The sequence below is a fragment of the Cyanistes caeruleus genome, chromosome 5, assembly GCF_971803275.1.
Source record: "Cyanistes caeruleus chromosome 5, bCyaCae1.hap1.1, whole genome shotgun sequence".
NCBI lineage: Eukaryota > Metazoa > Chordata > Aves > Passeriformes > Paridae > Cyanistes > Cyanistes caeruleus.
Window position 1 is genome coordinate 23,109,541 of NC_141705.1, and position 27,551 is coordinate 23,137,091.

Sequence of the window (27,551 nt, forward strand, 5' to 3'; positions counted from 1 at the left end):
ACTCATTTTACTTACTTCTTTAACATGTTGAGTAAGCTAATTATAGTCACTTCTTTTTACCACAGAGATTGTCTATATAATCAGTGAAATATCAGTGAAAGGTATGTTGGGGTGGGGGGGGGGGCTGCTGGTTCTCCACGCATCTCTCTTTATCATGTTATATTCAAAGCATACATATGTTACAAAAATTTAAATAGGTTTCTACTTAGAGTTTTTCAGGGGTTCTTAAGAATTGCAGCCCAGATTTAAAATAGTTTTAAGGAAAAGTGAAGTGTAGTGCACAGAATATGTATGTCTGTTGTCAAGTGTAATCCAGAAAACTGTGGGGTAACCCTGTAGTACATGAGACTTCATAGCAATGAAAAAATTGTCCTGCTCTCTTCCCTGTAAAATTTCTGAGCCATTAGACAAAGCCCAAGAAGTCTTTGTCAATTTGTAGATGAGAAGTCTTTGTCTATTTGTAAATGCTCTTTGTGATCTTTGTAATATGTGTCAATGAAATTGGCTACTTTGCCTCAGACCATTAAAAAATAATAAAAAATGGTGGTGGTTGGCAGAATCTGGAAAAGTACTATTTAATATTTAGGTGTGTACTTTCGTCAAAGAGGTTAATAACAAGAGATAGTGATCTCAAAATACTATTCTAGGATTAAAAATAAATTAATAATATGCAGATGGTAATAGATGACTTGCTGGTACTTGGAAGCTGAATCAGTGTGAGAAGACAGTTTAGGAGCCATACCACAAAACAAGTACTAATAATAAAATATATTGAAGAAATAAATCAGTCGTTTAGACATTATGCTTGATGCTCATAATCCCAGGAAGGAATAAAGGCAATGTTTTCTTAAAATAATGACTTTTCCCTAATTGATACAGGTTAATCAAAAAGGCATTTTTTGAAAATTGGAAACATGTAAAAACCATGTTTAGGTAACTAAGGTAACCATTAATTCCAGGTAGCTGTTTTAAGCACAAATACTTATGGTATAAAAGTTAGCTTTTCCAGCATTTCCTTACCACACAGACATCCGCCTGTTTGCAAGAACATGTAGGGCTAATTAACAGTTCAAGTTGGGACCGAAGTTTCTCATCATCACCCAAAACCTGATTGAATTTCTTCACAAAATCTTGTGCTTTTCCAGGATCTGGAAGGTTTTCTGTATGATGAAAAACAGTTTAATATTAAATAAATCTGCAACTTCAGCAGGCCAAGATTCACAGAAATACAATTTCCAGCTGTAGTAGTTTATAGAATGTTTATAGCAAGTTATTAGCACTTACTTGCTATGGTCATCAGCTTTCCAAACATGGCAGCACTGTTTGCTTCTGACTGAGGACAACAGCAAAAACAGACAAACAATCAGCAATATCTCCTTTATAAAATACACCTTTAAGCTGATCTGTTACTTTCTCTGCAGCACTACTTTCTACTCCTGAATCTTATGTTTTATGTTTTTGTTTTAAGAATAGATGCTAGAACAGTGTAACTATCATTAGCAGCTACTACACAGAAAGGGGAAAAATCTTGTAACATCAAAGAACTGCAAAAATTAATTCATTCACAAAACAGGTCAAAATCAGGAAAAAGAACCCAGTATCCCGCAAAACAGAAAATTCCCATGAGCCCACTCTCACTAAAATCTCAAAGCAATGCCCTTCTATTTAAAATTTCTACTAGCAGAATTCCAGTACAAATACTTAAAAACTTGTTTTTTCTAACCAATAAAGAAATCACTGCTTTATGTTACAATATATTTCATTTTCAAAATCTCTTAAAAAGTAAGAAAGAAAAAAGATCTGTGAAAAGCAAACAAAAACCTTCAAAACTTTTAAAATTTGTTCCAAAATTCTTGAGCAGTACTACAAAGGGTTGATCAACAGAACAAGTCATATACCTTCTAGCATTACAGAAAGCAACCTTACTTCTTGAGAATGGAATGTTGTCTACATACATAAATCAATGAAAAACAAAGTTACACTGAACAAATAATACAGTATTAAGACGCCCCCAGTAAATTAGTCCCATAGATCTAGTGGATAAAGTATAAATATTTTCAAAACCGTACAGTGGGCTGCTTATGCAAATCCAGCAATTCTCGTACGTGACTCCTTAGCATGTTCTGGCACTTCCACATCTCATTCAATGCTCTGCAAAAATGGGAAACCAGAAAAGAAGAGCTTCTTCATGACAAGAACATGCTGGATGTTTTAATAAACAAGATTGTTTATTTATCTTAGAAGTGCAACACCTGCTAAGTATAATCAAAACCTACTGAATATAAAAAGAACTGTTGAAAACAAGATGAACTGATTTTGTCCTTTTACAGAACATCAACTCTCTTATTCTTCTAGGAGCAGTTTAACATATGCATATAAATAAATAGTATTTCTTTTAACCACCCAAATAAAAAAAAGGCCACCGTCAACCAGAATTCAGTCACAGATACCTCCATCACAATCCCACACACAGAACAAACCTAGAAGTCACCACTTGTGCACTTTTAAGTCTGCATTGTTCTCATTTGATGAAAATGAATGGATAAATCCGCTCTTGTCAAATATCATGGGATCCTTCTGTCTCATGGACGTCTCAGGGGGTTTGTATATAACAGGGAAATGTTTTCAAATACTATGCTACTTGCAAATAATACTAAGTATCCATTAATTGTATTTTTATTATATAATACAAGTAAGATAACAGAGATTTAAAAAAGCCTAAGAAAGTAAGTATTTGTTGAATATAGACCATACTTACTTGACAGCATTTGGATCCAAGCTAGCATACAAATAGTACAAGCACTTCATTCGTTCTTCTGTTTCCAAATTGTGTGGGACAAGATACTGAGCAAAGATTTTCTCTACCAGTAATCTGCAGGAAAGGAAGAAAAAAAGGAGATAAATCACTACTGTACATGTCAAACAACAGTGATATCTCTCAGACAGGCTGAAAAAAAAAGGAAATAGTGGAAGTCATTAAAACTAGAGTTTTTAATGAAGAAAGAAGACAAAAAAGTAGTGGCCTCTTTCTCAGCTGTAAAGATTTCTTCTACTACTGATAGAAAGATTAGCAAGAACTGCTTGAGAGCTTTTCCACGTACTTTTACTTCTTAGAGGGAGTAATCTGTCACCATCTAAATTCCCCTTGTCTTTTATGGTCTGAGAATCTCCCTTAGTTTATTCTAATATATAGAAGGAAGGAACACAGACAATAAAAAGCTCAAATAAAGGAGAAAGAACACAAGAATATAACTCAAAGGGGAGGAAAAGTAAAAATCTGAAGTATCCTTGAGGGAATGGTTAAAATTTAACTCTAGTACCTGAGAATCTACTAATTCTAAAAACATTCTACAAACTAAAAATCATCACTAAAAAGGTGGAGATGAAGGAATATCAAAACATATACAACTAAAAGAGCAAAGGGAAATTAAGTGAGAACAAACCAAACCAGCAAAACCAATCTCCAGTTATCTATCATTTGAAGTTTTACATCAAATACCAGCTCTGAATTACAAAAATATGAGTAATTCATCTAATTACAGCCCCCTCATGAAAGAATATTCAAATGTTAGTTTAATTCATACTAATGAAAGCTCTGCACAATGTTCAGCAATACAATTTGATATTTATTGACCAATACTCTGTGTGAGTTTTAAAACTTCTTCACAATGTACCAGTGCATTGTACTAGCAATAACTCTGAGTGCCTTGTACAGAGCCCACAGCATCACAGATCAAATACAGATTATTTCTGCTCACACAGCTTATTTTTTTGAAAGAAAATTCCAAGAGACATGATGGCAAGGCAGAGGAATAAAAGGATGACCAAGAATATGGATACAACTATCTCAAAAGACAGTCCGTTAGTATTAAAGAAAATTTGGCTTTGTCTCTTTAAATGTACACTTTCCTACTGATGACTCCAAGAACTAAATTTTTTGGGGAACAGGAACTTCAGATCTCAAGAGACTCCATCTGTTTAACACACTAGGAGACTGGAGGCATCAGAGCTCTTACCAATTTATGAACATTGCTCTAGTCCATGTCTTTACAGATACATGCTCCAGAAAAGCTGTCAGTACAAATGCAGAGTGCATAATCCCTTCTCTGGTTCCCTGTCCATTAGGGTCAAGATTCACAAAGTGGGAATAACTGCAAGACACACTTCTGTGAGGAAAGTGACTGGCTAGCATAACAATAGTTGGTAAAAGGGCACGTTTTCAGCTGTGGTTATTTCACTCCATTCACTATGTACTTGTTGTAAAAGAAGCTCAGAGAACACGTGAGAGGCAGCGCTCCTATGGTCATAAGTTTTCAGTCTTTAGTAGAAACATGTATCAATAGTCAAGCAGTAACAAAAACATCAAGTGACCAAGTTATCAATGTGTATAAAAACATCTATTCCACTTCATGCCTAAACCCTGTGTGATACTGCACTATTATCTTCTGAAAGAACTAGTGTTATCCCATGCACCCTGCAGAAAATACTCCAAGGCTCAGAGCTGTCCACTGCTATTTTTTTATCCTCTTGGCTGCATTATTGAAGGAAAATAGGCCAGAGTTGGCTAATTTTGGCCCATGCTTGCTTATGTGTTTAAAGGATTGGATAGACTGTCTTAAAAGATCACAGCATTTCTACAGCTCTTCAAGTGCTAAACCTTTAAAATCCTGACAATAGCACTGAAACATATTTATCCCTCCACTGAGATCAGGAAACCAGCCCAATGGTGTCACTGAGCAAGAACATCATTGTCAGCCTTGAGGACTAGTAGAATTTGAATTAAAATTCAGAATATCAAACGGACCTAGAGGAACATGAAAAATCAAGCCACCAATCTTTCTGTGTGGACACCCAGAAAACAAGATACAATCCATGCCTCCTTATGAAAAAGCTAATTTCAATAGTGCAATCAGACTTTCTGAAATCATGTCTGAGAAAGAAACTCAGCTTTGATGACACACTCTTCCCTTAAAATTCCTTGCCTCATTTCCAGCAGTGTTCAGCATCTGCTGTGAGCAGAAATACAGAAAACATTTGCCCCATTCACTATACAACACTGTCCACTATCAAACCTGTGTATTGAAAACGAGATGAAAACATGGTAGAAAAACCAGAAACCTCTCAGTGCAAACTAAAGCATATCTTTATGTATATGCTGAATTGTATCAGCCATGTGAAGATTTCCCGATTTTCAAAAAAGGTGCCAACTAATCAAATATGTAACTACGGCCCACTTATGATCAGCCAGAAGAACAAAGTGAGAGCCTTCACCACTGCAGTGGTTAAAAATTTAGTACCATAACTGGCAACTGAAGGAGGCTATTGACCCACTCAGACTTGTCACCAAGATAACAAAACATATTGAAGTAGCAGGCTGCATAAGCAAGGCACTAAGAAACACTGTAAAGGATTTTCTGAGTCTACCATACTAAAAATTTAGGCTGAAATTCTGCCTTGGTATGATCTCACAGCTTCTCCATTTCTGAAAGACTATTAATAATCTTCCAAAACCTTGGCCAAAATTCTTTTTTCAACACCAAAATGGTATTTCAAAAAATCAAAGGGACTGAGTGACAAAACAGAGATGAATCAAGTGTGAAAGAATCCCTCATGTCTCTTCAGCTTTTGGTCTACCTAAACGTTCATACCAAAAGGAGAGACCTGTGCATGTGGTGTGGACACATATAACACTCAAAGATTATAGATTTTAACAGACTGGCCTCTGGAAAGTAGTAAGGCAACCAAGAACTGGCATGGTAAATGCCGAATTTTTCTACACAGTAGCTAGTGAATGAAAATCTGCAATCATCATAGATCTAGTTCCATCAGTATATAGAAATGAATCCATGAACAGATAATACAACAATCCTGAATATGTGCATACATGTTTAAATGATTAATTAATATTATCATACATCAACCCATAAATACAGACTATAACAGCTTTCACAGGATAAGCACATATTTTCACAGTATCTCTTATCACTATACAATTAAAATTAGGAAGACTTAGATTGACTCACTTGTCATCAATGCTATTTTGATAATATATGTGCAAAAGTTTATCCTTTATCCAGCTCACTTTCTCTGCAGCATCTTTTCCAGCCTCAGCATGAAGACAATACTTCTTGTACAGCTGGGCAAGACCCATCATAGCTTCTTTTCTCACTCGCCACTTGAGAGGGAAGAAATTAAAAGAAATTGGGGAATTGGTTTTGGTAAATAAATAAATCAAACATACAAAATACAATAAAGATGTAGAAGCTTGAAAGACAAAATAGCCACTTTCTCACCCTATATATTTAGACGTTTCAAAAGCTGAAAAATGCTGTTTGAAGCCTCTAGGTGAGACTTTAGAAAGCTTGTGTAAGAGTTTTCTTGCCAGTACTATGCAGATTAAATATTGTCAGTACCTTGGATTTCAGTACTCCTTTGTGATGAGCAAAGAAAATCTGGGAGCTAGCCAGCAGAGAAGAAGTTAAGTACAGCTTAACATGTACGCCTGAATAAGTGTCTTACTGAGTCAGGATTTGGAAGGCTTATTTATTCATTTAGACAGGCACCAGAAACGGCAGACTTCTTTCCTCCCACTGCCTTGCACCATCTTATAGCACCCTTGCCTAGACACGGGAGATCTGGAGTCTAAGCTAAGCCAAACCTGCTAAGCTTGAACTCTTAGGCCACTTTCCAGGACAGTGGGAGAGGCCCATTTTGCTGAAACCTTCAAGCAATTGCTCTAAGACTGCAGGGATTAAGGAAAAAAACCCCAAAAAACAGAGTACAACAGCTACAGGAGTTCATGGGTTCTCAATCTTGCTTTTGGTGGTCATACTTTATCCCCTCAAGTAAATAACAAGCATCCCATTATTAAACAATTTAACAGATAAGATCCATAAGCCATCCTGTGCTGATTTATATAAGGAACCAGAACTGACTTGATTAACTTAGGCAGTACAGTGTCTCATGCTGAATGATTTACACAGTAAACCTCAGAAGACACTTGTTTTCCTACATCATTTAGAAGAAATGCATGAAATTCAAACTGAAAAGAGATCATTTCTTCCAGAACACACTAGGTATCACTTTTGGTCTTGAACTCCCAAGGACTAACAATGCTCAGGTAATTTCAGCCTATAAAGTATAAATGTAGATACTATTATTCATACAGTGAGTAACTTCCTCAATCTTGTTAAACTGAAGGCTTGACTCAGTACCAGTGAGGTACTGCACATTTAATTTCTTAACAGTTTTACTAAATTATTTCCTTTTCTTGAAGGGCCAAAAAAAGACAAATCTTCAAGATAGTATGGCTCATGTTACCACAAGACACCACTAGCTGTTGGAGTAGGTTATAACAGTAACTTGGAAAAAAGAAACTTGTATTTTTTACATATTTCTTAAATATTAAAACCATAAGCAACAGGTGAAGATGGTAATGACTTTGCTAGAATGTAACACAGTAATTAGTTTCCACAAAAGAGAAAAACTTTAGCTATAAATAGATGTTATTGTTTAACTTTTCTGCAGGAATTTGTTCACTCCTGTTGTGACCTAAAGCACATTTTAAAGAAAATAAAGGCCTGAAAGGGAAACGTTTTCAGAAAAGTACTAATATTTTTCTGCATTCACATATACCCTTCCAATGCAGGCGATAGCTTCATCAGATCTCCTATATGAGACAGGAATGGTGGCAAAATTTGTCAGAAGAAAACAAAAAAGGATTTCTAAAAATGATTCCAGAGAATTTAGGCCTAAAATGAAGGAGTAACAAAGGGTTACAAAAGAAAGCAGGTTTGGATTGCAGACAGAACTCTGATTAGTTAAATTGCTGCAGACTAGATCTCAGAGCAGGCACAAAGGCAGTTGCAGACTGACAGAAGGAGACACCGGACCAAACCCCTTAGAGAATGTTTTGAACACATGGAAGCAAGTCATTGAACAGAAGATACATGTAGGGAAAAAAAGAATAAGATGCTTCTGAGAATTAAAAATGAAACAGCAAATAAACATAAAGAGGAATGAAGTAATCAGTTTCAAAGGCAGCATATGAATAAACACAGCTGACAGAATTACTACCCTGATTTAATTAACAGAAGAATTTTGATAACCTTAGCTTCCTTGGTTTACCAACATCATTAAATTCCTCCACTGATAGCTGTTGAGCTGAGTTTTGAAAAAAAATTGCTCCTGAAAGTTCAATACAATCCCTTACCCATCAGAGTAACAAACCTATTCCCCTCATAAACATCTTACAATCATCCTCCTTCATCTGGAAAAAGCCACAATGGTTTTCAGTATGCTTAAAACAAACACACATGCAGAAAAATGTGTAAAGAGGAAATGAAAATGGGTGTATGATTCTATGGCTCCTCACTCCATAGCTTTTGACTTCTAGTTGATGATGTGGAAGTCAGTTCTTATGAAGGGCCTGAGTCTCTACTCCATAAAGACTGCTGGGAGAAATGCCAATGAAGTCAGCTGTCATAACTCCCTTAACTTCTCAGGTTCTTTAGATTATTCCAGTATAATGGAAAAGAGCATTTTTGTTATTTGTCTTTAAAATATCTCCTAATTATTCTGAAAAGTGAAGATGCTGAAAAGACCCTTGAGATGGTGTTCCAATGAAGCTTTGCTAAGAACAATTATTACCAAAGACTAGATTTCAGTTTTTGGGAAGCATCTGTTACCAGAGTTACTTTTCCATCTGGAGCAATAAAAATGGATTTGAAAGCTACTGGTGGAAGTGGGATTTATTTGTTTGTTTTAAATTGTTGTTGTTTTTTAAATAGCTACAATAATCATACAAATGTCTATATAGATCAAATCAGCTAACGATATTCCTTTAGAAAATTGAGTAGTGTCTTTTAGCCAGAAACTTTTCCTCTAGAAAGTGCTTAGACTATTTTTACCAATACTGTGTCAATTAGAATATGGTCAGGAGAAAAAAAGCCGATCACTTAAATGGTGTACCAGTTAGCAGAATTTAAACAATTCCCTGCCGTATAAAGATAAGAGGCAGAACTGAAGTGACAGGTTGGCACCTTACGTCAGCCTGTTGGACAAGCATTCTTTTCAGAGTAATAGCGATACTCACTTGATAGATGACTACAGGCCTAAAAAGTGAAGTCAAACTGATGAATGATCATTTAGGAGTTTGCAGTAGATGTGTCCAACAGAAACCCAACTACAAAGGGTAAATGCAGCCAACAAATACAGAGTTCTTTTAAAGAAAAAGAATGATTGAAATAGGTATAATGCACTCAGCCTGGAATTGAGAAAATCCTACATAGAAAACATACAGATTACATGGACATTAGCAATGCTCCTCTCCCAACTGGAGAAAAATCTTAAAAATAAAAAAACAGATGAAAGTTTACAAGTCCTTGATTGTCATTTTACAGCACTAATTATATTGAACAAAACATCCTATATTCCTAAGGTCTTCTTCAAATGCCAAGTATTTGTTGTGTAGTAATTTCTAGTGCTCAATTTTATTTTCTCCTCAGGATGTATTTTCATTAAAGCTCTCTCCAGAGATTTTTTTATAATAGAAACATCAAGTACAGATGAAGTTAATTCTTCACTGATTGCATGAAAAAGCACCTAATCTTGAAATGCAACATATCAAACCTATGACTGGTGTGAAATGACTTAGTCAAACATATGAGGAACATAAAGTGCCGCCACACTGATTTAAAGCCATGCAAAAAAAGACCTAGCTCTGTAGAAATCAGTATTACAGCTGTGTAGTAATAGCTGACTGTGTCTTAGTGACAGCAGCATACTAAAGGAAAACAGACACTGCGTTGAAGACACAGTAACAATCATCCCGTCCTCACTAGGTGGAAGTCGCAGTGGGAAGTGGTGGCTCTACTACAAGTTTTTAGATCTCATAAATGACATTTTGGACATGTTTAGTGTCTGTAAAAGAAGGAAGGTGATCTTGATCACTTTGAGAAACATGCAATGTCAAACTGCGAGTACAATCGAAGAGCTGCTTTATAATAGTGAACATACTCAAAATCAGTATTTCTCTGTGTAAAGATGACATCCTTTTCTCAAAATCCATTATAGTAAGATTCCCATTTAAAAGGGGAACTAAAAAATGTAAACTTTAAATTAAATAATTGAAGTAACTAACTAGAATGACATAGGGGGCATCCTTTCTATAGCCTATCAAAAAAGAACAGTAATAAAGAAAAAAAAAATCAGCATGGCTACATGACACAAAGAAGTCTGCTATTAAGCACCACCCTCCAAAGAGCATGGAGCCAGAAAAATATAAACAGGAAACAGTATATTTTCTCTGGCAAGTTCAAAGAAAATCTTTGATGAAGCATGAGCAATAGTTTCAAAAGGAAGTTATTAAAAACATACTAACTACACATCTTCACCAAAGCTTCCAGAAGCAGGAAGCCTTCCAGACCCTTTCTGTATGGCTGAAAGACAAACAGATTTATTCCAAGAGAGAGGTCTGAAGAGGTTTCTTAATGTAACGTTAAGAGACATTTAAAAAAAAAAAAAATAAAGCAAGCAGAATCAAAATCATTACGACCAGGTGGTAACCCATCTCTGATTTTTACAGGAATTTAGACATTATATACAGAACATGAATTATTCTATTATTGCAATCTCTCCATAAACAGATTGAACACAGCAAATATGAAAGAAACCAAAAGGTCTGAACAGGAACAATGTGCTACTCATCAGAACATCTGATTTTGAATGGGCAAACAGATTGAAATAGAACAGTAGAAACAACAAAGAGCTGACACTACTGAAAAATAAGTTACAAAAATGTGTCACTGAACTTTATATAGTGGGAAGTTTTATCCAAGACAAAATAACTTTTAGCAGACCCAGAAGTACATCAGTAAAATGCATTAAGATCACAAAAACTTCCAAGAAAGTCTCATACCAGAGGGCCTTAAAATAAAAATTTGGTTGTGAATTAGTTATTGACTAAAACACAGGGGGAAATGGGTGGAAAGAAATGACTGATTTTCACAATGAAGGGAACAAAAGGAACCTACAGAGGAAGTCAGAAAAGAATCTCTGACACTTAACATATAAAAAAATTATTACAAAATGAACTGAACAGTACTTACAAAATTTACTAAGGTAGTCAGATGTAACATCATAATTAAGAATTGCAGAAAAATGTCATGCTACTGACTTGTTACAATTTGAAATGGAACAAATTCAGATTAAGAACAGATTTTCCCACCAGCCTTAACTCTGCATGTACCATATTTGGCAGTATACCATCTAAAGTTATTAAAGAAAAACACTGACGTTAACATGAATATTTTCCAAAACTGTCAGCTCAGTTCTCAGAAATAGCAGGAGAGACAGACAGAATGCTTCAGAATAAGAAAAAAGTTATCGTCAAGTATGTACACAACATGGTGCAAACTGTGAATGCCATTCAAAATCAATGCTCTGATGAGTGGTAAATTGTTCCTAAGTCTGGTCACCTTACAACAGGATACAGTTACAACAGCATAGAGAACATCCAGACAAGAATGATCAGATGTCTGTAACAATCAATTTGTGTGGAAGTCAATCAGGTGATTCTTTGGAATGGAAAACAAAGAACTGGAGAAGATATGACATTCATATTTGTTAAATATGAGTCAAAGAATATTCATTATTTTATGTAATCCAAGAATTATGAGATACCCAGTCAAATTTTCAGACAAGTTTAAAAGAAAACAAGTGAAGTCACTTTTCCCAAACATGCATAAAACTTGAATTTACTGATGCATTTGCCATGGAGGCTTATAAAGTAAAATGAATTCAAGAAAGAAATTGATAAATACATAGAATAAAGTTCTGTTAAAAGTTATTATGAACATGGGCCAGCAGACTTAAGAAATCCTTAAATCACAAATTGCAAGAAGCCAAAACTGACCACGGTGAGAATTATAATGGGTTATACTGACCTTTGGCTTAAACACATGTAACCATTCTCATGTTCTTACAATGTAACTGTGCTTATCACGTGTCAATTGACCCTATTTGCTTGACAACACTCGATCGATGCCACCATAACATGGAATTTTTATTAAGATGGTCTTGTAGGAAAATTATTTTTTTTCCTGGAAGTATTCTTGTTAACAGTCAACTCTGAAGATTCTGATTCTGTGGCTTTGGGTTTTTTTTATTTCACGTTTACCAAAGTATATTAGAAGCAAGTAATTGCTGAAAATACAATATTAACACTTACCCGTTTGTCCAGCGTTCTTTCCCTTACAAAGCCAAGCAGCTGGTCATTGACTAAAGAGAGATCTCTCTTGCCCGCAGTAATAATTGTAACAATAACATCATGTCGAATGGCTTCTTCTGGGTCATGGGATCTAACCTTCAAATATTCTGTTATGAGCAGAAACAACAAAAAGCTTGGTTTTTTTGCAAAGGTGTGATGTATTTTGATTTATTAATAATGTTTCATCAATAAATTGTCAGTCATATATCACAACCATATAATTTATTAAATATAGAGCTACCCACAGGAAACATCTGCTCTGATGTTTTCTATGTTAAATATAAAAGAATTAGATAACTCAGTATCAGAAGAATATAGGAGTGACAGCTTTTATGATAACCTCATTTGCAAGAAGCAATAAAGTGAAATAAAGTTGACTAGAATATATTGTAAGTAAAGGGGGGTGAGGGAATAAGAAGAAACAAAAAGAGAAGAAACTCTCATTCCTGAAGAGTAAAAAATGTAAATAACAGATCAAAAATACTGACAATTGTAGAATAGCTTGCATCAAAAAACAACAGTATTTTCAGGTAAGCCTGAAGATCTTCTCCCAGTTAAAACAATACTATATAGAAAGAAGAAACTTCATAGTTTAGATCACCAAAAAGGTATTTTCTGAACTCATTGGAACAGAGCAGTGGGAAACTCAGTGACTGGTTTAGAAAATAAGTTAGGACATTACACCAATATTTGCTTTGCCTCACCTAAAGTTTCTTTAGAAGTTGAAATTACTTTAAAATTCACTCTGCAATGGATAGCTTCTTAACAACTCACTCTGACAAAGCCTACACAAAATCACACACTCTGACTTTTTCTAATAACTAACACTTGTCTTCAACAGAAATCAATCAGCAGATATCTCTTCCATCCAGCATCAAGCACTGGACTTGATACATTTCGGAATTACACTGCTATGTACAAAAATAGTTACACAATTCCTTGCTCATTTTGTATATTATTCTAAATCCCAATATGAGCATCTCACCAGTGAGGTCTTTTGCTAAGTCTGGATGGTTCATTAAGCAATGACTGGCAAATTTCACACTCTCTAATCTCACAGGGACATGGATATCATTGAACCTAGAGGGATAGAAGATGATGAATGTTAATTTTTAATTAGCTTTGCAAATCAGTATTATTCTCTATGTAGTAACATGTGTCGATAGTATGTTAACTATTAGAATACTTTTATATGGCAAAATTAGAGAATATAAATGTTTTTAATTTTTCTCCATGTACCTCATACAAGCATTTGTTATTTCTTATGAAATTCAGGCAGGACTAAACTTAAAGAATGAATATGGTGTTTGTGGATTGACCCAATGGATTTTGCCCACTGACTTCTGAATACAGTTCTCCATACAACGTCAATTGTGCGTGCACGTGTACACACATGCGCACACAAAATTACAGCCATGTAAACTAGCATAAAACAGGAGTAATTTGAAAACTTTTTTAAAAATTATGAACTTCTACATTTAAGTAAAAGACGGTATCTCTTCACTCAGAAAGGTAAATGCTAAACAAAACAGGTAAGAGTTGCAGATACAGCTGAACAGTATGAAATTAAAGACAATATATGAAAATGCATAGCTATTGTGTAAATTCTGCTATGCATATAATGTGCTATCTAACTTATATGCCCATAGCTGATAGCAATATAGCAGCAGTCCTTCAGGCTTCATCCTTCTAAAATATAACTCTATGCAGTTTTCTGCTTTGAAGGTTTAATAATGTAACTTGTTCAAATACAAACAGTTATATCCTCTAAAAAAGACAATGGAAAGGGCAACACTGTAAGAAAACAGAAAAAAAGACCATTAAAGAAGAACAGAAATTCAGAATTCTATCCCATTTCTCTTACCGCCCAAGAAAGCACTGCCAAAGAGGTCGATTTTGTGTGGCCAGATCAGAATCTTTGGAGCCAAATAGTTTAGCTAGAAGTCGAACAACAGCCAAACGTTCTTCTCCATCATTGCTCTAAAAAATCAAGACATGAAAAAGGAATTGTAAATCATTATCCTTAATACATTAATAATAATTTTCTTTCTGTTTTTTGAACAGTTAGTTAAAAGCTCAGTATGAATATATTTCTGATAATCCTCATTCTCTTTAATTATTGAATTAATATGAAGCAAAATATACAAATACCTATTAAGTTAATGTATTACAGACACTAAAGAGATGGCTGTGCTTTGCTGTTTTAGGAATAAAAACGTCCCATACATGGCACTCTAACATATATTTGACAATATAAACGATTAATTATTTGTTTTAAAACATTTTTAAGACTATTTTGTGTGTGCTGAAAAAACACCAATTAAGATGCTATAAACACATGTGCACTAATGAAAGCTACATGTAATTTCACCAAATAATCATTTCTTGGTTATTTTTGTTTATTGCAACCATAGCCTACATGTACATCCACACATACAGAATCATTTATCTTGTCCACTTACAATCTTAGGAAAGACAAACAGCTTTTTAATTAAAACCCCCACAGACTCCAAATCAGGATAAATTAACCATTTTCAAGGATTCAAAAGCAGTCAGCTGACTTATTTGCTGACAGTAACAAATCTGATAAAATATTAAGAAATAGTTCCCCTATTATTAAAACATTATTTCATAGAAGAAAATTCTGCAAATCAATTCTGAAGTTAAAACATTTGCACTTCATAAAATAAGCCAACCACAGCCTAATAACTTTATAAATTTTGGGTGTAACCCAAAGATTAAGTACATAAAGGTTTTGCATTAGACTGCAATAATTAATCATTATAAGGATTATATATATTTTGTGTGCATAATACATCTTTGTAAGCACAATAACTGCATACAAATTTCTAGTATTCCTACTTTAATATTGTATTTACCTTCAAAAGAATGTAATAAATATAGAATTTTTATCTCCCGAGTAGAACACTTATTAAATCTACAGTTCTGCACTCTTAATATCCCCACAAATTTAAGTGATTGTCCAAAGCTACAGTGTAACCCACCTTCAGCTTGAATTCCAGCTGTGGCATGACGGACAGCAGTAAGTGAGGATCTATGGCAAAAAGCTCTTGTATCAAGTCAAACACATGTTCTGATAAGTCACTTACTGAAGACTTTCCCAGTACCAGAACCTGGTTAAAAAACTAAAATACAAACATTGTTATGTAGTATATTTTCCTTCATTAATGTAAACATTATTTTAAAAAATTATTTTAACTAGTATCATTAATGGTTTTATACTAAGGGAAGGCGCCCAAAGCACACTTTCTTCATTACATTTCACCATTAAAATTTTGGCTCAAGCAAATTACAAACTTCCTTCTCAGTTCAGTTCTACTGATTCTATCAAGATAGTTAAATACATGACAATCTGATAATATCAAATCTCAGTAAGCAACTCCCAAGCAAAATTAACAGGTCATAAAATAATTCTTAACTTAAAATGTATATTCAACTAGTAGAACATCGACCAAAAAAAATTAGTACTTAAAAATTTATTTCTTTAATTGAAACCCAATCCAACTGAAGATCATCCAACACTGAAAAAAAAAGTTCTCTGCTTCAAATCAATTTTAAAGAATGTCAGATGTCTTTATGTCATGTCTTGCAATATTTGATGAGTAATGTATCAAGATCATTAGTGATCTAACAGAAACAAACTGAAGTAGTCAAAATTATAAATTATTTATTTTTGGATTTATATAAAGTATATTAAAACTTAATTCTTCCTATTAGACATTGTGGGTTAATATTATTTAAGCAGTGCAAATGCAATAGCAAAAAGAGCTATTTATTACACGATTGAAAAAGAAAGTAAGGAGAGTAGTGTTAAATTGACTCAAAGGTTACTTTATGTACTATCCTGTTTCCAGATATGACTAATTACAAAGCTTAAAAAAACAGGGAAATTGGAATATGGTAACTCTTAGAGAGACTCCTTAACCATTTAAATACTTACTGATTAATTTTTTTGTTTTTAATGAATCTACCTGACTCCCTTTTAAACTACTCTGAATTTTATTAATTCTGTTGGCTTCAGCACCAAGGAAAGGCAACAGAATGGATCAGAACACATTCATCAAAGACTGCAGTAGCTGTATTAATAGGCTGTATTAATACAACACTCACATCTAAGAAGAAGAAATTATAATTTGAAGGAAGCCTTGTAGAAAGCATAGTTCTTCTACTCATTATGACTACAAGTCATAGCAAGTTTAGGAGGGGAAGGAAATCTAGCAAACAGCCAGTAGCTTGAAATGCTTCATCCTAAAGCTGGATATGAAATGAGGCTGGCTGGTTGCTGGATATATGAAGTCTTAATAATTCCTTTTGTTATAACAGGATTTTTGGTGGTCACCTATTTTCATAGCCTACATTTAGGCTTAACATTAGACTGAGATGGATAAAAATTAATTTTCTCTTCACTCATTTGAAATACTTCCCACACTTAACAACCAAGCCAACAACATCCAATTCTGAAAACTGTAGTAGCTTCTAACAACAAACAACAAACATCTAAACAACATCTAAAAGAATAAAAATGCCCATCAAATCTCCAATAAATCAAGACAGTGACAAGAACACTTGTTACTGGCAGGTAATATGGATTAATTAATTTACATACATTGGCAATACACGGTTCAATGGTCTGGACGGTCCTTTTCAACAGGACTTTTGCAAGATCAAACGCTTGTTTGTTAAGGTTCTGAAATAAAGAAAATATAATAAAATTTCATAGAGTTTTCACATGCAGTAACAAACTTTGAAGAAACATTAGCATACCTCCATACTCTGAAAATAAACATGCACCAAATCTGGCACTGAAGAATACATTGATTTAATATTTAAATGTGGTTTTGTTCATGCCTCACATACTCATTAAAAGTACACTCTGTAACAAGTTCAGCCTCTTCTAGAGAGTAAAACTGCACTGACTTCTCCACAGACTCTACCATATGCTCTGAGACAGCCCAAGTGAGACTACAGAAAGCACCTACACTTGGGCAGAGTTAGCAGTTAACCTTCCAAGTATGCATTTGATTGTAATATGACAAATCTGAACATTGTTTATACTGCTCTTGAGTAAGAAAAAGAATATAAGCGCACATCTGAAAAATTTGACTGTCCAAATCCACACAAATCCCATACACAGTATCTCATACCATCTAAGGACTAATTCAGCTTGGAGCTTTACTTTACTCAAGTAAAGCCTAGGGATGAATGATTCTTGGAAATGCGGTATTTGGCGAGTCTACATTGAGAACTCTCCCATGTTCCTTTAACTAATGAGATTACAAGGACAGTTCATCAACAGATAGTAAAGAGAAAAAAGTGGCCAAGGCTCAAACATATATCTCTCCAGTCACCAAAGCACTAAGCTGATGTCTCATTATAGAAGACAGACAGATTTGTATGAATTCTTCTCAAAAAATATCCCAACACTTTTTCCCCAACCCAACCATGACTAAAATCTTGTTGACTGGTATGCTGGTATTAAACTAAGAGACTGCCAATCTCAAACTTTAAAATACATTTTCTATGGATCTTCAATACAGCTTCTTCCACACAACCAAACCAACAACCCAAATACACACATGAACACAGAACACCACAATACTGAAGAACCAAACACCAAAACAGCCTAAAAAAGTAATACATAACTTGATAAAACAAATAATCAACTATTTCAACTATTAGGAGAAAAGAAACCTTGTGGATCTGAATTGCCCATGCTGTAGAGCATGCAGAAGAAAATACAGATTTTTAAAACATCAAAATGTTTTTAAGGAATAACTTAAGTAAGACTGGGAAGATAAATATTCACTGAATAGCACTACTTTTGAAGTTAATAAAAAGAGCTACAGTTTGAGGCCACAGGTGTCAAAACGTGAGCAAAACGTGACAGGTTACTTCTATCAAAAACCTGGATTTATGAGATGAGAGTCACATTAGCACACACAGAGAACAATGTACACCACACCATCACTTTACTAAGAATAGATGTACAAATTAATATAATCTAGATTTGGAGGTAGTCTCTATATCACGTCTAATTAAAAAAACCAAACAAACCAGAGTGCATTATTCAAAACACATCACTTCAGCTTCTTTACAAACTTCCTTCTAGTCTTGCCAGACTGGTATTTTTCTTATGTCATAGCAGAGAATGACTGGTATTTGCTTTGCACAGACCCAAAAGTATTGCTATTGTATGCATTTTACAAGAAAAACAACTGTGCTCTTAAGGCTACAGCGCTTCTGATTTACATATCTAAAGACAAGCAATATAATCACAGAATTTTCTTTGAGATCTGTTCATGAAAGGAGAACAGTTGTAACAGTCAAACTCTGCTAGGCAGATCAGACAAAGGAACTTTCTGGGTTTTTTTTTTAAACTACCATGGTAAAGCAGTCCTTTAAGTCCTATTACAGGAAACAAAGTAACACAGACTGACATACTGACCAAATTACAATACTGAGCACGGACTACTACAGGATATTATTTGCTCAGTCATGACCAAGGGCTGGTAAGAGTGGCACCAGTCCTCTAAGTGATACTAAATATGCATCATAGCCCAATATTTACAACAAATTTATCTCCCTCTATCAGAGCCTCGCTTGAGAATTTTCTTCATTAGGCAAACCTGTAACAATGTTAATGTTAAAGGATCACAATCACTTTTACTTTGCCTAAATCAAGTATTCACAACACACTGTTAAGTTGTACAAGGTTTTACTGGGACATTCTACCTCAGAGCAATGTCCACCATTGTTAACAGCATCACCTCCGATCACCACTCTCTGCTTTCATTCCTCATATCTGCTGCCTATCATTCATTAGAAGCAACTTAAAATTAAATATTCAGAAGGGCTCTTGTTCTAAGAGGCCTCTGTGTTAGCAGTTTCATTAAGACATTATCTCATTGCTGTAAATAAAAATTATTTGACAGAATGGTAGTCCTGTCTCATGATTATGGTAGAAGGAATGCAAATTCATCGCAGACTATATATACTTTTATAAGCCTGATGAGATTTCACAGGTAAATGACAATGGCCACAGTTTACTCAATCCCATGCTACACATTTCCATGAACTCTCCCCTCTTTATGCAATCAAATGAATAATCCCTGCTTTTATATACTCATTTAATTATGTAGTCATGGATGGATCTGCCATAATTTTTGTAATTTAAATTGTAATTTTAAATTAACAAATAAACAAACAGAAACACATACTTGATAATCAGAGAACAGTTCATCTACTGTAACTAGTAACTGAAACTTCATACTATTTCTGGTAAATACAAGTGTTTTAGCAAGGGATTTTCTTGATCAGTGTAAAGCATCACCAGCCTGCACCTCATTTTCCCTTATTTCACAGCTAAAAATTTGTTTATTCTTTTTTTAAATTTATTAAGGCATTAACAGTGAAGGTACTTTAAAAGCTCAAGTGCAGACCCAGTGATCCTCTCTTCAAGGAATAAAATTCCACTAGAAAGGGCAGTGTGTGTGTGTGTGTGAGTGTTCTGTGACGCTTTGTTCCTTATAAGTGAATTAAATGGAGAAAGACAATGGAAGGAGTGGAAAGCACAACTAGGAAGGTGCTGACCGGCAAGCTGGGCAGAACAGCAAGACACCACAGAAGTCTTGGGAATATTTCATCCCCACTGCCCCCTTTTTCTAAATTCAAAAATATTTACTATCTTCTCTACTAAAAGAAACCAAACATAAGCCAAAAGAGAAACAACCAACCACCTACGCTCCTCAAGATACAATGTTATTATATTTGCTTGAAAACACTTCATTTATGTTTCAGTACAGAGATCCTGAGGTGGCATAATCTCTTGGTATCCTATGATCTAGATACAGCTAATCAACACCACCAGGTAATTCCCAAATGAATGTGAGAAAATAAAACAGTCACAATAGCTAAAGTGTATAAAGAGATAAACAACGTTCAAAAGGCAGTAAGAGTTATTATTATAAGAGTATACTACAATAATATTTTATTTGGCAGACCTTGTGTGCAGGAATGAGGTTAATCAAAATTGAGTCCAGCAGCTCCTGAGTTACTCCATCGCCTTCCATGATGATAGAACTCATCAAGTCCAGCATATGCATTTGTACCTTCTGGTTGTGGCTATTACTAAAATAATAAAGAATACTATCAATATTAAATTCTCAGACTCTGACAAATACTAACAATACAATCAAGAAACATCATCTGATGTTGTCCAGTTTTCTCTCCCTTACACTCTCCACATCTCAAAACTATTTTGTGTCTTTCCTCTTTTACAGAAAGGTTCAAACATCTACAACAACCTGACTCTGCTTTAAGAGAATCAAAATAAAAAAGGATAATTAACAACCAATACAAAAATGTAGATAAATTAATCACAATGAAGTATACTGCAATAACATGGACAACAAATTCTAAAACACATCTACTTTCAGACACACACCCCTCCATAGTGCCAGTAGTTCACACTGATTTGCTTTCCCTGTAGCACCTCATTTAGAGAAAGACTTCTGTTCAGACATATTTATCTGTCAACTATGCAATGATTCAGTCTACCCCCAAACCTGATGATATTTTGACAGTTAATATAATGAAAGTGATTCAACTTACTTGATAACTGAAAAAAGAGTCCTAAAAAGCTGAATAAAAATTTCATTGCAATCTTCCAACTCAAAGCAGATGTTGTAAGATTTGACCCAAGCTAAATTCTAAAACAAAAATTAGGATATTTAGGCTAGTACAATTTCAAATTAAGTAACATAAATATAATTATGTTGGCTATGGGGTTTTTCTATTTAAGGAAAAATAATATACAGTAGATATAAATGCTCTGGGGAAAGAGACTGGATATTTGCTTTGCATATAATGAGCTTGTTACACAGAAGGGCTTTGCAAGATATATCCAGAAAAAGCTAAACACAGAATGATCTGATTTCTTAAGTATAAAAGCCGACTGAAAGAACTTGTTAATTTAATAAGACCTTATTTTTAATGCATGCTATGAAACAATACAATTTTAAACATCATGTTTTAAACATCAAGTATCTTGTTTACAAACGAGATACTATTTCTAAATGCAAAGAACTGAACTCCACCACTCAGTTCTTCTCAACAGTATGTTGAGAAGAATGTTTTTAAAGCAAAAATATTACATTCCTTCTATCACCAATATAGGCACATTTGGATTTTAATCAGCATTTGAAATTTTCTCTCTTGATAGAAAAAACCCCAATTTATGGAATTGTAAGATAAAGGCTAAATTTTAATAAATACCAATTGTTTTAACATGTCCTCAACTGCAGACTGACAAACTTACTAAACTCAAACATCATTTTAAGTACTAAAAGAAGCAACTCACTTAACTTTAATGAGACTGGTGTGATTTACAGAATGAAATAAATTTGCCAGGCATACTGGCACATCAGGAGAACAACTGATTACACTTCTTCGGCTTAGAGAGCTAATACCATCTACTGAAAATTACAGCTATTGTGTTACCTCTAACAAGTAAAAGTATCTGTTAAATTGAGGGCTCTTCGTGTCCTCCAAGCCTTTTAATTGTCTTGTAATAAACAAGAATATGTCCTGTCAAAAAAACAAAATTTAAAAGTTTGATTCAGCAGAAAGTGAAAATGCAATCCTTAAGTAGCGACATCTATCCACATTTTCAAACTCGTAACATGAGACCATTAAATTTTCTTTTTTAGGCACTGACAAAAAGCTATCACCAACAGAGATACTGGCTATCTAGCATTCCTTTACACATCTCTGGCCCTGAAGTATTACACTGACTTACAGGATTGAAGCAATTTTTCTTTAATAAAACTAAGAATCAGTATACATGGGAATAAAAACATTTTTCTGTTGGTTTCTGGGGTTTTCTGTTGGGGGAGGGATGACTGTTTGGTTTGGGGGTTTTTTTGGGGAGGGGGCAGTTTCTATTCTCTTCAGTTAGAATAAGGTAGGAGAAAAGCCTTTATTTTATGAAGCATTTTTACCTTAAGTTTGTCATGGGAAGTATATGGAGCTTCAGGAGCATAGATACGAAAGATATCAGCCAAGCAACATGCTACAAGGAGGCGCACATCTTTATTGGGATTCCTGAGGAAGAATTCAGATGCAAGGTGCAAGGCTAATGGGAGATACTGCTGCTTTTCATCTTCTGAGTCCTGGTCCATATCCATGAAGGTTTTTACCACCATCTGAAAAACACCAGAAGAAAAAACTGAGTTTCTGCTTTTATTTCTTATTACTAAACAAGACTTTTTAAATGGATGCAGTGCTATCCATACATGTTCTGCTGCATAATCACAATTAGACTTGAATCTTTTTGTTATAACAAATATTAGAAAAAGTGAAGTGCTAATCTGATACTTAGAGGTTTACTGATAGTTTAGATTAAAACACTGAAAACCACGTTGCAGTTCTGCTTATTTTGTCAATCTTGACTGAGGTACAGCACAGAAACTGCTGTGCACAGATGAGGTTGGAGATGGCACCATCTCTTCCTCAAAGCAGTCCCACTGCAATTCCAAATGAGGACTCACCTCAGTATGAATGGTGCAAGGGGCTGTAAGCCATCTGGCCTAACACATGGCTCCGGTACAAGGCAGCTGCTTTAGAGCTGTGCCAGGACTAGAGGAGGAGAGGCCACTCTTAATACTCTGTGCTATCGTGGCACAGGCCTCACAAAGTACTTTACATATGCACAATCTTTTTATCTAGTTTAAACAAACTAGAAACCAGAAAATTTAATCCCTGATGTAAAATAAGTCTTAACACTACAGATCTTTCTGCATATTTGGAGCTGCATCTTTAGCCTAACATCACGTAAAAATAAACCACATGGTTTCCTTGTTTCTTCTAGCACAGCTAAGAACTACTAAGTCCTATGAAATACCACCAAAATAGTTTATTTTTAATTATTATACAATCCCAGTTAATTGAAACTTCTCGACATAATGATTTGGCAAAACTGAAAGTAAGAATTCAGTCTGAAGAACTAAATAGTTGCAGATTTAACTTTTGGAATAATGTTAGTTAAAGGATGAGAATGACTTCCAGGATTGTCAGCACAAAACAGGCAGATGTGCTAGAGACTCTTAGAATGACCTTATTGAAATTGGTCTTTGTGTTCCATTCCTCCATGTCACTTGAGCATCCTCAGAGTTAAAACTGTGAAGGATAGCCACACTGTATACCAATAGCATTTGGAATGTCCACTACAGACACAGGATACACAATGCACACAATGAAGAAATACAAGAGAGAACACAGAATGATAAATCTTGATAGGAAAACACAAAAGACTGAGCTCACACAGTTAATAAATACACCTCTTACTCTAACCTGAGTTTTTTTGTTACAGTATCATTCAAATGATCCTAGGGTTGCTTCTCCATTATTAAGCATGTCTCTGCTTTCAACACAAAAGTGCTGTGTTTCACCTTTCTTTCCTTCCTGAGTTTTAAAATATGTTTTTAAATTCAGATCTTATGAATTAAAATAAATGTTTGACAGCAACCTCCTACAGTACATTACTTAAAAATCCTCCTCCATTTCTAGAAATGTACAAGTATAATTCAATTTGCCACAAAGACAAAAAAGAGGAGATGAGAGAAGAAGAAAAACCCTATACAACAAACAGAAAAGAAGAGAACTTTACATCTATAACTCAGAAAAACAAAAATTGTATCTATTGGTCTATTTCCTTAAAAATATTCTTAAACTATGTTTTAAAGCCCTAGCTGAAGGCACAAAACCATTCTTCTACTGACAACTCAGGTCTGCCTGTTATAGGGCCCATTTGTCACTGTGTCCTGAGGTGCATCAGGCACAGCATCACCAGCTGGTCAAGGGAAGGGATTGTCCTGCTCTGCTCTGGGGTAGCCTCACCTGGAGTCCTGGATGCAGCTAGAAATTTATCTGCTAAAATCATCTGCTAATGAAACTGAAAACCTAAAATAAATAGATATATAACATCTACAGATACAAAAGGCTAAAGTCAAAATAATTTAAGGTTTTTCATGTCCAAACTGGAAACCACTCATTATCACGCTAGAACAGTTTTTATTCCAGAAGAATGTGATCAAACTGTAACAGGAACTTACTACGCACTACTTTTTCAGATTACAGCAGTAGTGTCTAACTGATGTCTGGCTGTACAGTTGAAACTATCTAGAACACTAACATTCTTTTATATAAAAAGCATACAGACTTAGCAGCTTTCACAACAAGAATCTGTTACTGTACTCAGTGCAAAAAGCAAGAAACAGAAAAATATACTTTAATAATATTAATGTAACATCATCCATTCCTTTCCAAACAATTAAGCAGTCAATTTAAACACTAATTCTAGTAAATGTAAACAGAATACAGCTATGCACATTTATAATTAAATTTATTCTGCATCACTTTTGATTGAATGCATCTCCATTAATTTGTCACATACTGGTACTTTTGTTAGCTTGAAAAAATAAAGTATTATAACTATTCTAGAAATTTACATTATTGCTATTTTTACCACAGCAACCTGAATTTCTAATTACCAGAACAAAATTTTCCTCTCACAGGTTCTGCAAATAAGTAAGTTAAAATGATTGGATTATAACACTGAAGAAATGCAAATGCCTTCATTCAAACTAGCGAGAACAGCTAAATGAGGACTGCTAAAGTCACTCTCAGCATGTTATGAACATACTGAAAATCGTAAAGTTAAATCTTTCTGGAAGGTGTTCATCTGATTGTATCAACCATGCAGTGTGCAAGCCAGTCAGTTACCAGAAAGGGTAATTCTGGGTTACCCTTTCACCCACTGCAGAGAAATACACAGACCCTGAGTTCAAGCACTGATGTCTGTGACATCTACAGATGTCGGCTCTGTTTTACCCAGAACTCTGCACCACCATGAAAGAAGATCAGAGTGACTAGAGGCTGAAATGAGGCGAGATGAACAATACCTGCAGCTTCTTGTGAGACTGTCAGCCTTTCAACTGCATTGAAACGTACATGCAAGACTGCCAAAGGGCTGTTCACACAACTGCCCACATCTCACATGCAGCTTACATGTGGCCTGTTTCCAAAGACGAAATCAGCATGGTAGCTTGCCCTTATGTGACTCAGCAGTGGCTTTTGTGCAAGAGCTATGCCTCAGACAGGAATATTAACTTTTGCTGTTCCCATCCGCAGGATTTAGGAAAATGGTTTGTTGGATCAGGAAGCCCATCTACAGCTGAAACATACTGATGACTCCAGCAATATGGCAGGGAGAGGTATATAAACACCAAGAGAGGACAGGGTAATTAGTATAGATTGAGAAAAGACTCAAATCAGCAGTTGCAGACAGGAAGAAGCAGGCAGATCTAGAAAACGATTGCTGCAGTTGGCAGGACAAGCATAAACCTCCAAGCCAGTCACGGTAGGGGGAAGGCGTGTACATGTTGCATTTGTTTTTTACTGTTCTTAAACCAACTTATTCATAGGGCTCCAAAGCAGTAACATTTAACAACCCTTGGCTTGTAACGAGACCAGGGAAAAATACTCAGTATTTAAAAATCCCTCTGCAATCACAAAAAGAAGAAACTCAACAACTGAGAGAATTTGATACCATTTGTTGCAACAGAGATGATACTGCAAATTAACTTCAATACTAGGATTAAATACAGAAGATATTTAAAAGTAAAACTTAACCAAATGGATGTGAACCCAGATGACACTTCAAGAGCTAGGACAATTCAAGGAGAGATGCCAAGAAAAGGCTGAAATCACAGACTCAAATAATGCCACTCTGTCATCAAGAGTGTTTTTCTATCTTCCCTCACATGATTTAAGCAGTACTATAGGTGATTCTAGCCATTAACTATTAACAACAAATTATATTTTTATCTCAGATCTCACAGTAAAACACAGCAAAATGTTTCACATTTTCATGTTGCTGAAAAAAATACTTCCATGTGGTGCAGAGTTAGGATGAGAAGTCTTTGTCAGCCTTAGATACAGTCCTATCAGCCAGAAGCATCAAATAAATGTGGAAGAGACGCTGAAGTATGAAGAAAAAGAAAAATACTCAAATCAGTGGGACCAAAATCTTTAAATTCCTGACAAACGAAACAACAAATGTAGCAATACAGGTTCTGCTGGCTTTTCTTTAAACAGCAAACAAGCAAAATAATCCCATAAAGCTATACACACATACCCCCCCACCACCCCAAGCTAATGCCTAAACAAGGGAGATGCCAACTAAGCAGAAAGCACCAAATATTGATGTAACAATCAAGAAATGACATCTTGCCAATATATCCAACAGGCTGACATCAACAGAATTTTATAATACAAACCAAACCTGGAACAGGTAAATAAACCCAGACTTCAAGAAAAACAGGGTAACACATAAAAAGAAAATTACTTTGATAACCCTCACCTAAGAACAGCTCAAGCCTTTAATAAAGATAATCAACACTGTACACAAGACTGACCACGACAAGAAACCTAGTTTGAGTGTCAAGAATAGCATCATATTGAGCCACATGGAAACTGAGAAGCTTGAAAGAGGTGAAAATTAGGCCAATATTGTCTCCTTAGCTCCTTCCTAAAGTGATAAACTGAAAGAACCTTTTGGAACTGAATTAATTTATTGGTAGAGAATGGTGCTATAACTGACCCTATTTCCATAAAAAACTGTGGTATGAGAAGTAGGAATTGATGGTGATGACATAAGCGTATAAAATCACTATGATACATCTATGCACGTGATTCTAACATTGGCAGCAAAGAATAATATGGAAAGTCTTCAAGAAATTCATATTGCCATTATAATTACCAATATTACAAGTGTTGAAATATTTCAAATGAAATATATTATCTACAGAAAGCATTTTTCTGGACTTTATAGGACAGTATTTAAAATGTTCGTTTAAATATTTTGTCTGTTCATTTTATGATATTACATGCAGACTTCTCCATTTTGAGCATGGGAGTAATGTGCATTTGTATGTCCAATGAAAAAGTGAAAATGAAAAGGCAAGGGCAGGTGAGCAACAAAAAGAACCAAAAAAAGCCAAAACCGAAACCAAAAACAACCAAACCAAAACCAAACCAAACCAAACAACACCAAAAAACAAACAGGTTTTCCCATTTATCTCTCTGTATCATACCTATTTTTAGTAGCTGGATCTTGACATTTGCACCCAGTCACCAGTAACAGGATTATGTTTTCACTTGTTTCTAACTTTGTTGAACATTTTAATAGTATTTTCAAGCAATA

The 27,551-nt window shown here is 34.8% G+C and overlaps 1 protein-coding gene across 19 annotated transcripts in view; it reads right to left on the reverse strand.

Moving 5' to 3' along the window:
- PDS5A (PDS5 cohesin associated factor A) overlaps positions 1 to 27,551 on the reverse strand; it is a 93,995-nt gene that overhangs the window by 47,204 nt on the left and 19,240 nt on the right. For all 19 annotated transcript variants that reach the window (XR_015286728.1, XR_015286726.1, XR_015286734.1 and 16 more), the window contains exons 3-16: positions 22,288 to 22,491; positions 21,788 to 21,874; positions 20,900 to 20,997; positions 20,290 to 20,416; positions 16,896 to 16,976; positions 15,274 to 15,414; positions 14,133 to 14,248; positions 13,254 to 13,348; positions 12,230 to 12,375; positions 6,024 to 6,175; positions 2,759 to 2,872; positions 2,070 to 2,151; positions 1,285 to 1,333; positions 1,021 to 1,160 (exon numbers count right to left, since the gene is read on the reverse strand). Coding sequence is in view for 8 of the 19 variants with exons in the window: in XM_086888515.1 (XP_086744641.1) it covers positions 1,021 to 1,160; positions 1,285 to 1,333; positions 2,070 to 2,151; positions 2,759 to 2,872; positions 6,024 to 6,175; positions 12,230 to 12,375; positions 13,254 to 13,348; positions 14,133 to 14,248; positions 15,274 to 15,414; positions 16,896 to 16,976; positions 20,290 to 20,416; positions 20,900 to 20,997; positions 21,788 to 21,874; positions 22,288 to 22,491 (1,632 nt within the window). In the remaining 11 variants the exon portion in view is untranslated. The remainder of the gene's footprint in view (positions 1 to 1,020; positions 1,161 to 1,284; positions 1,334 to 2,069; positions 2,152 to 2,758; positions 2,873 to 6,023; positions 6,176 to 12,229; positions 12,376 to 13,253; positions 13,349 to 14,132; positions 14,249 to 15,273; positions 15,415 to 16,895; positions 16,977 to 20,289; positions 20,417 to 20,899; positions 20,998 to 21,787; positions 21,875 to 22,287; positions 22,492 to 27,551) is intronic.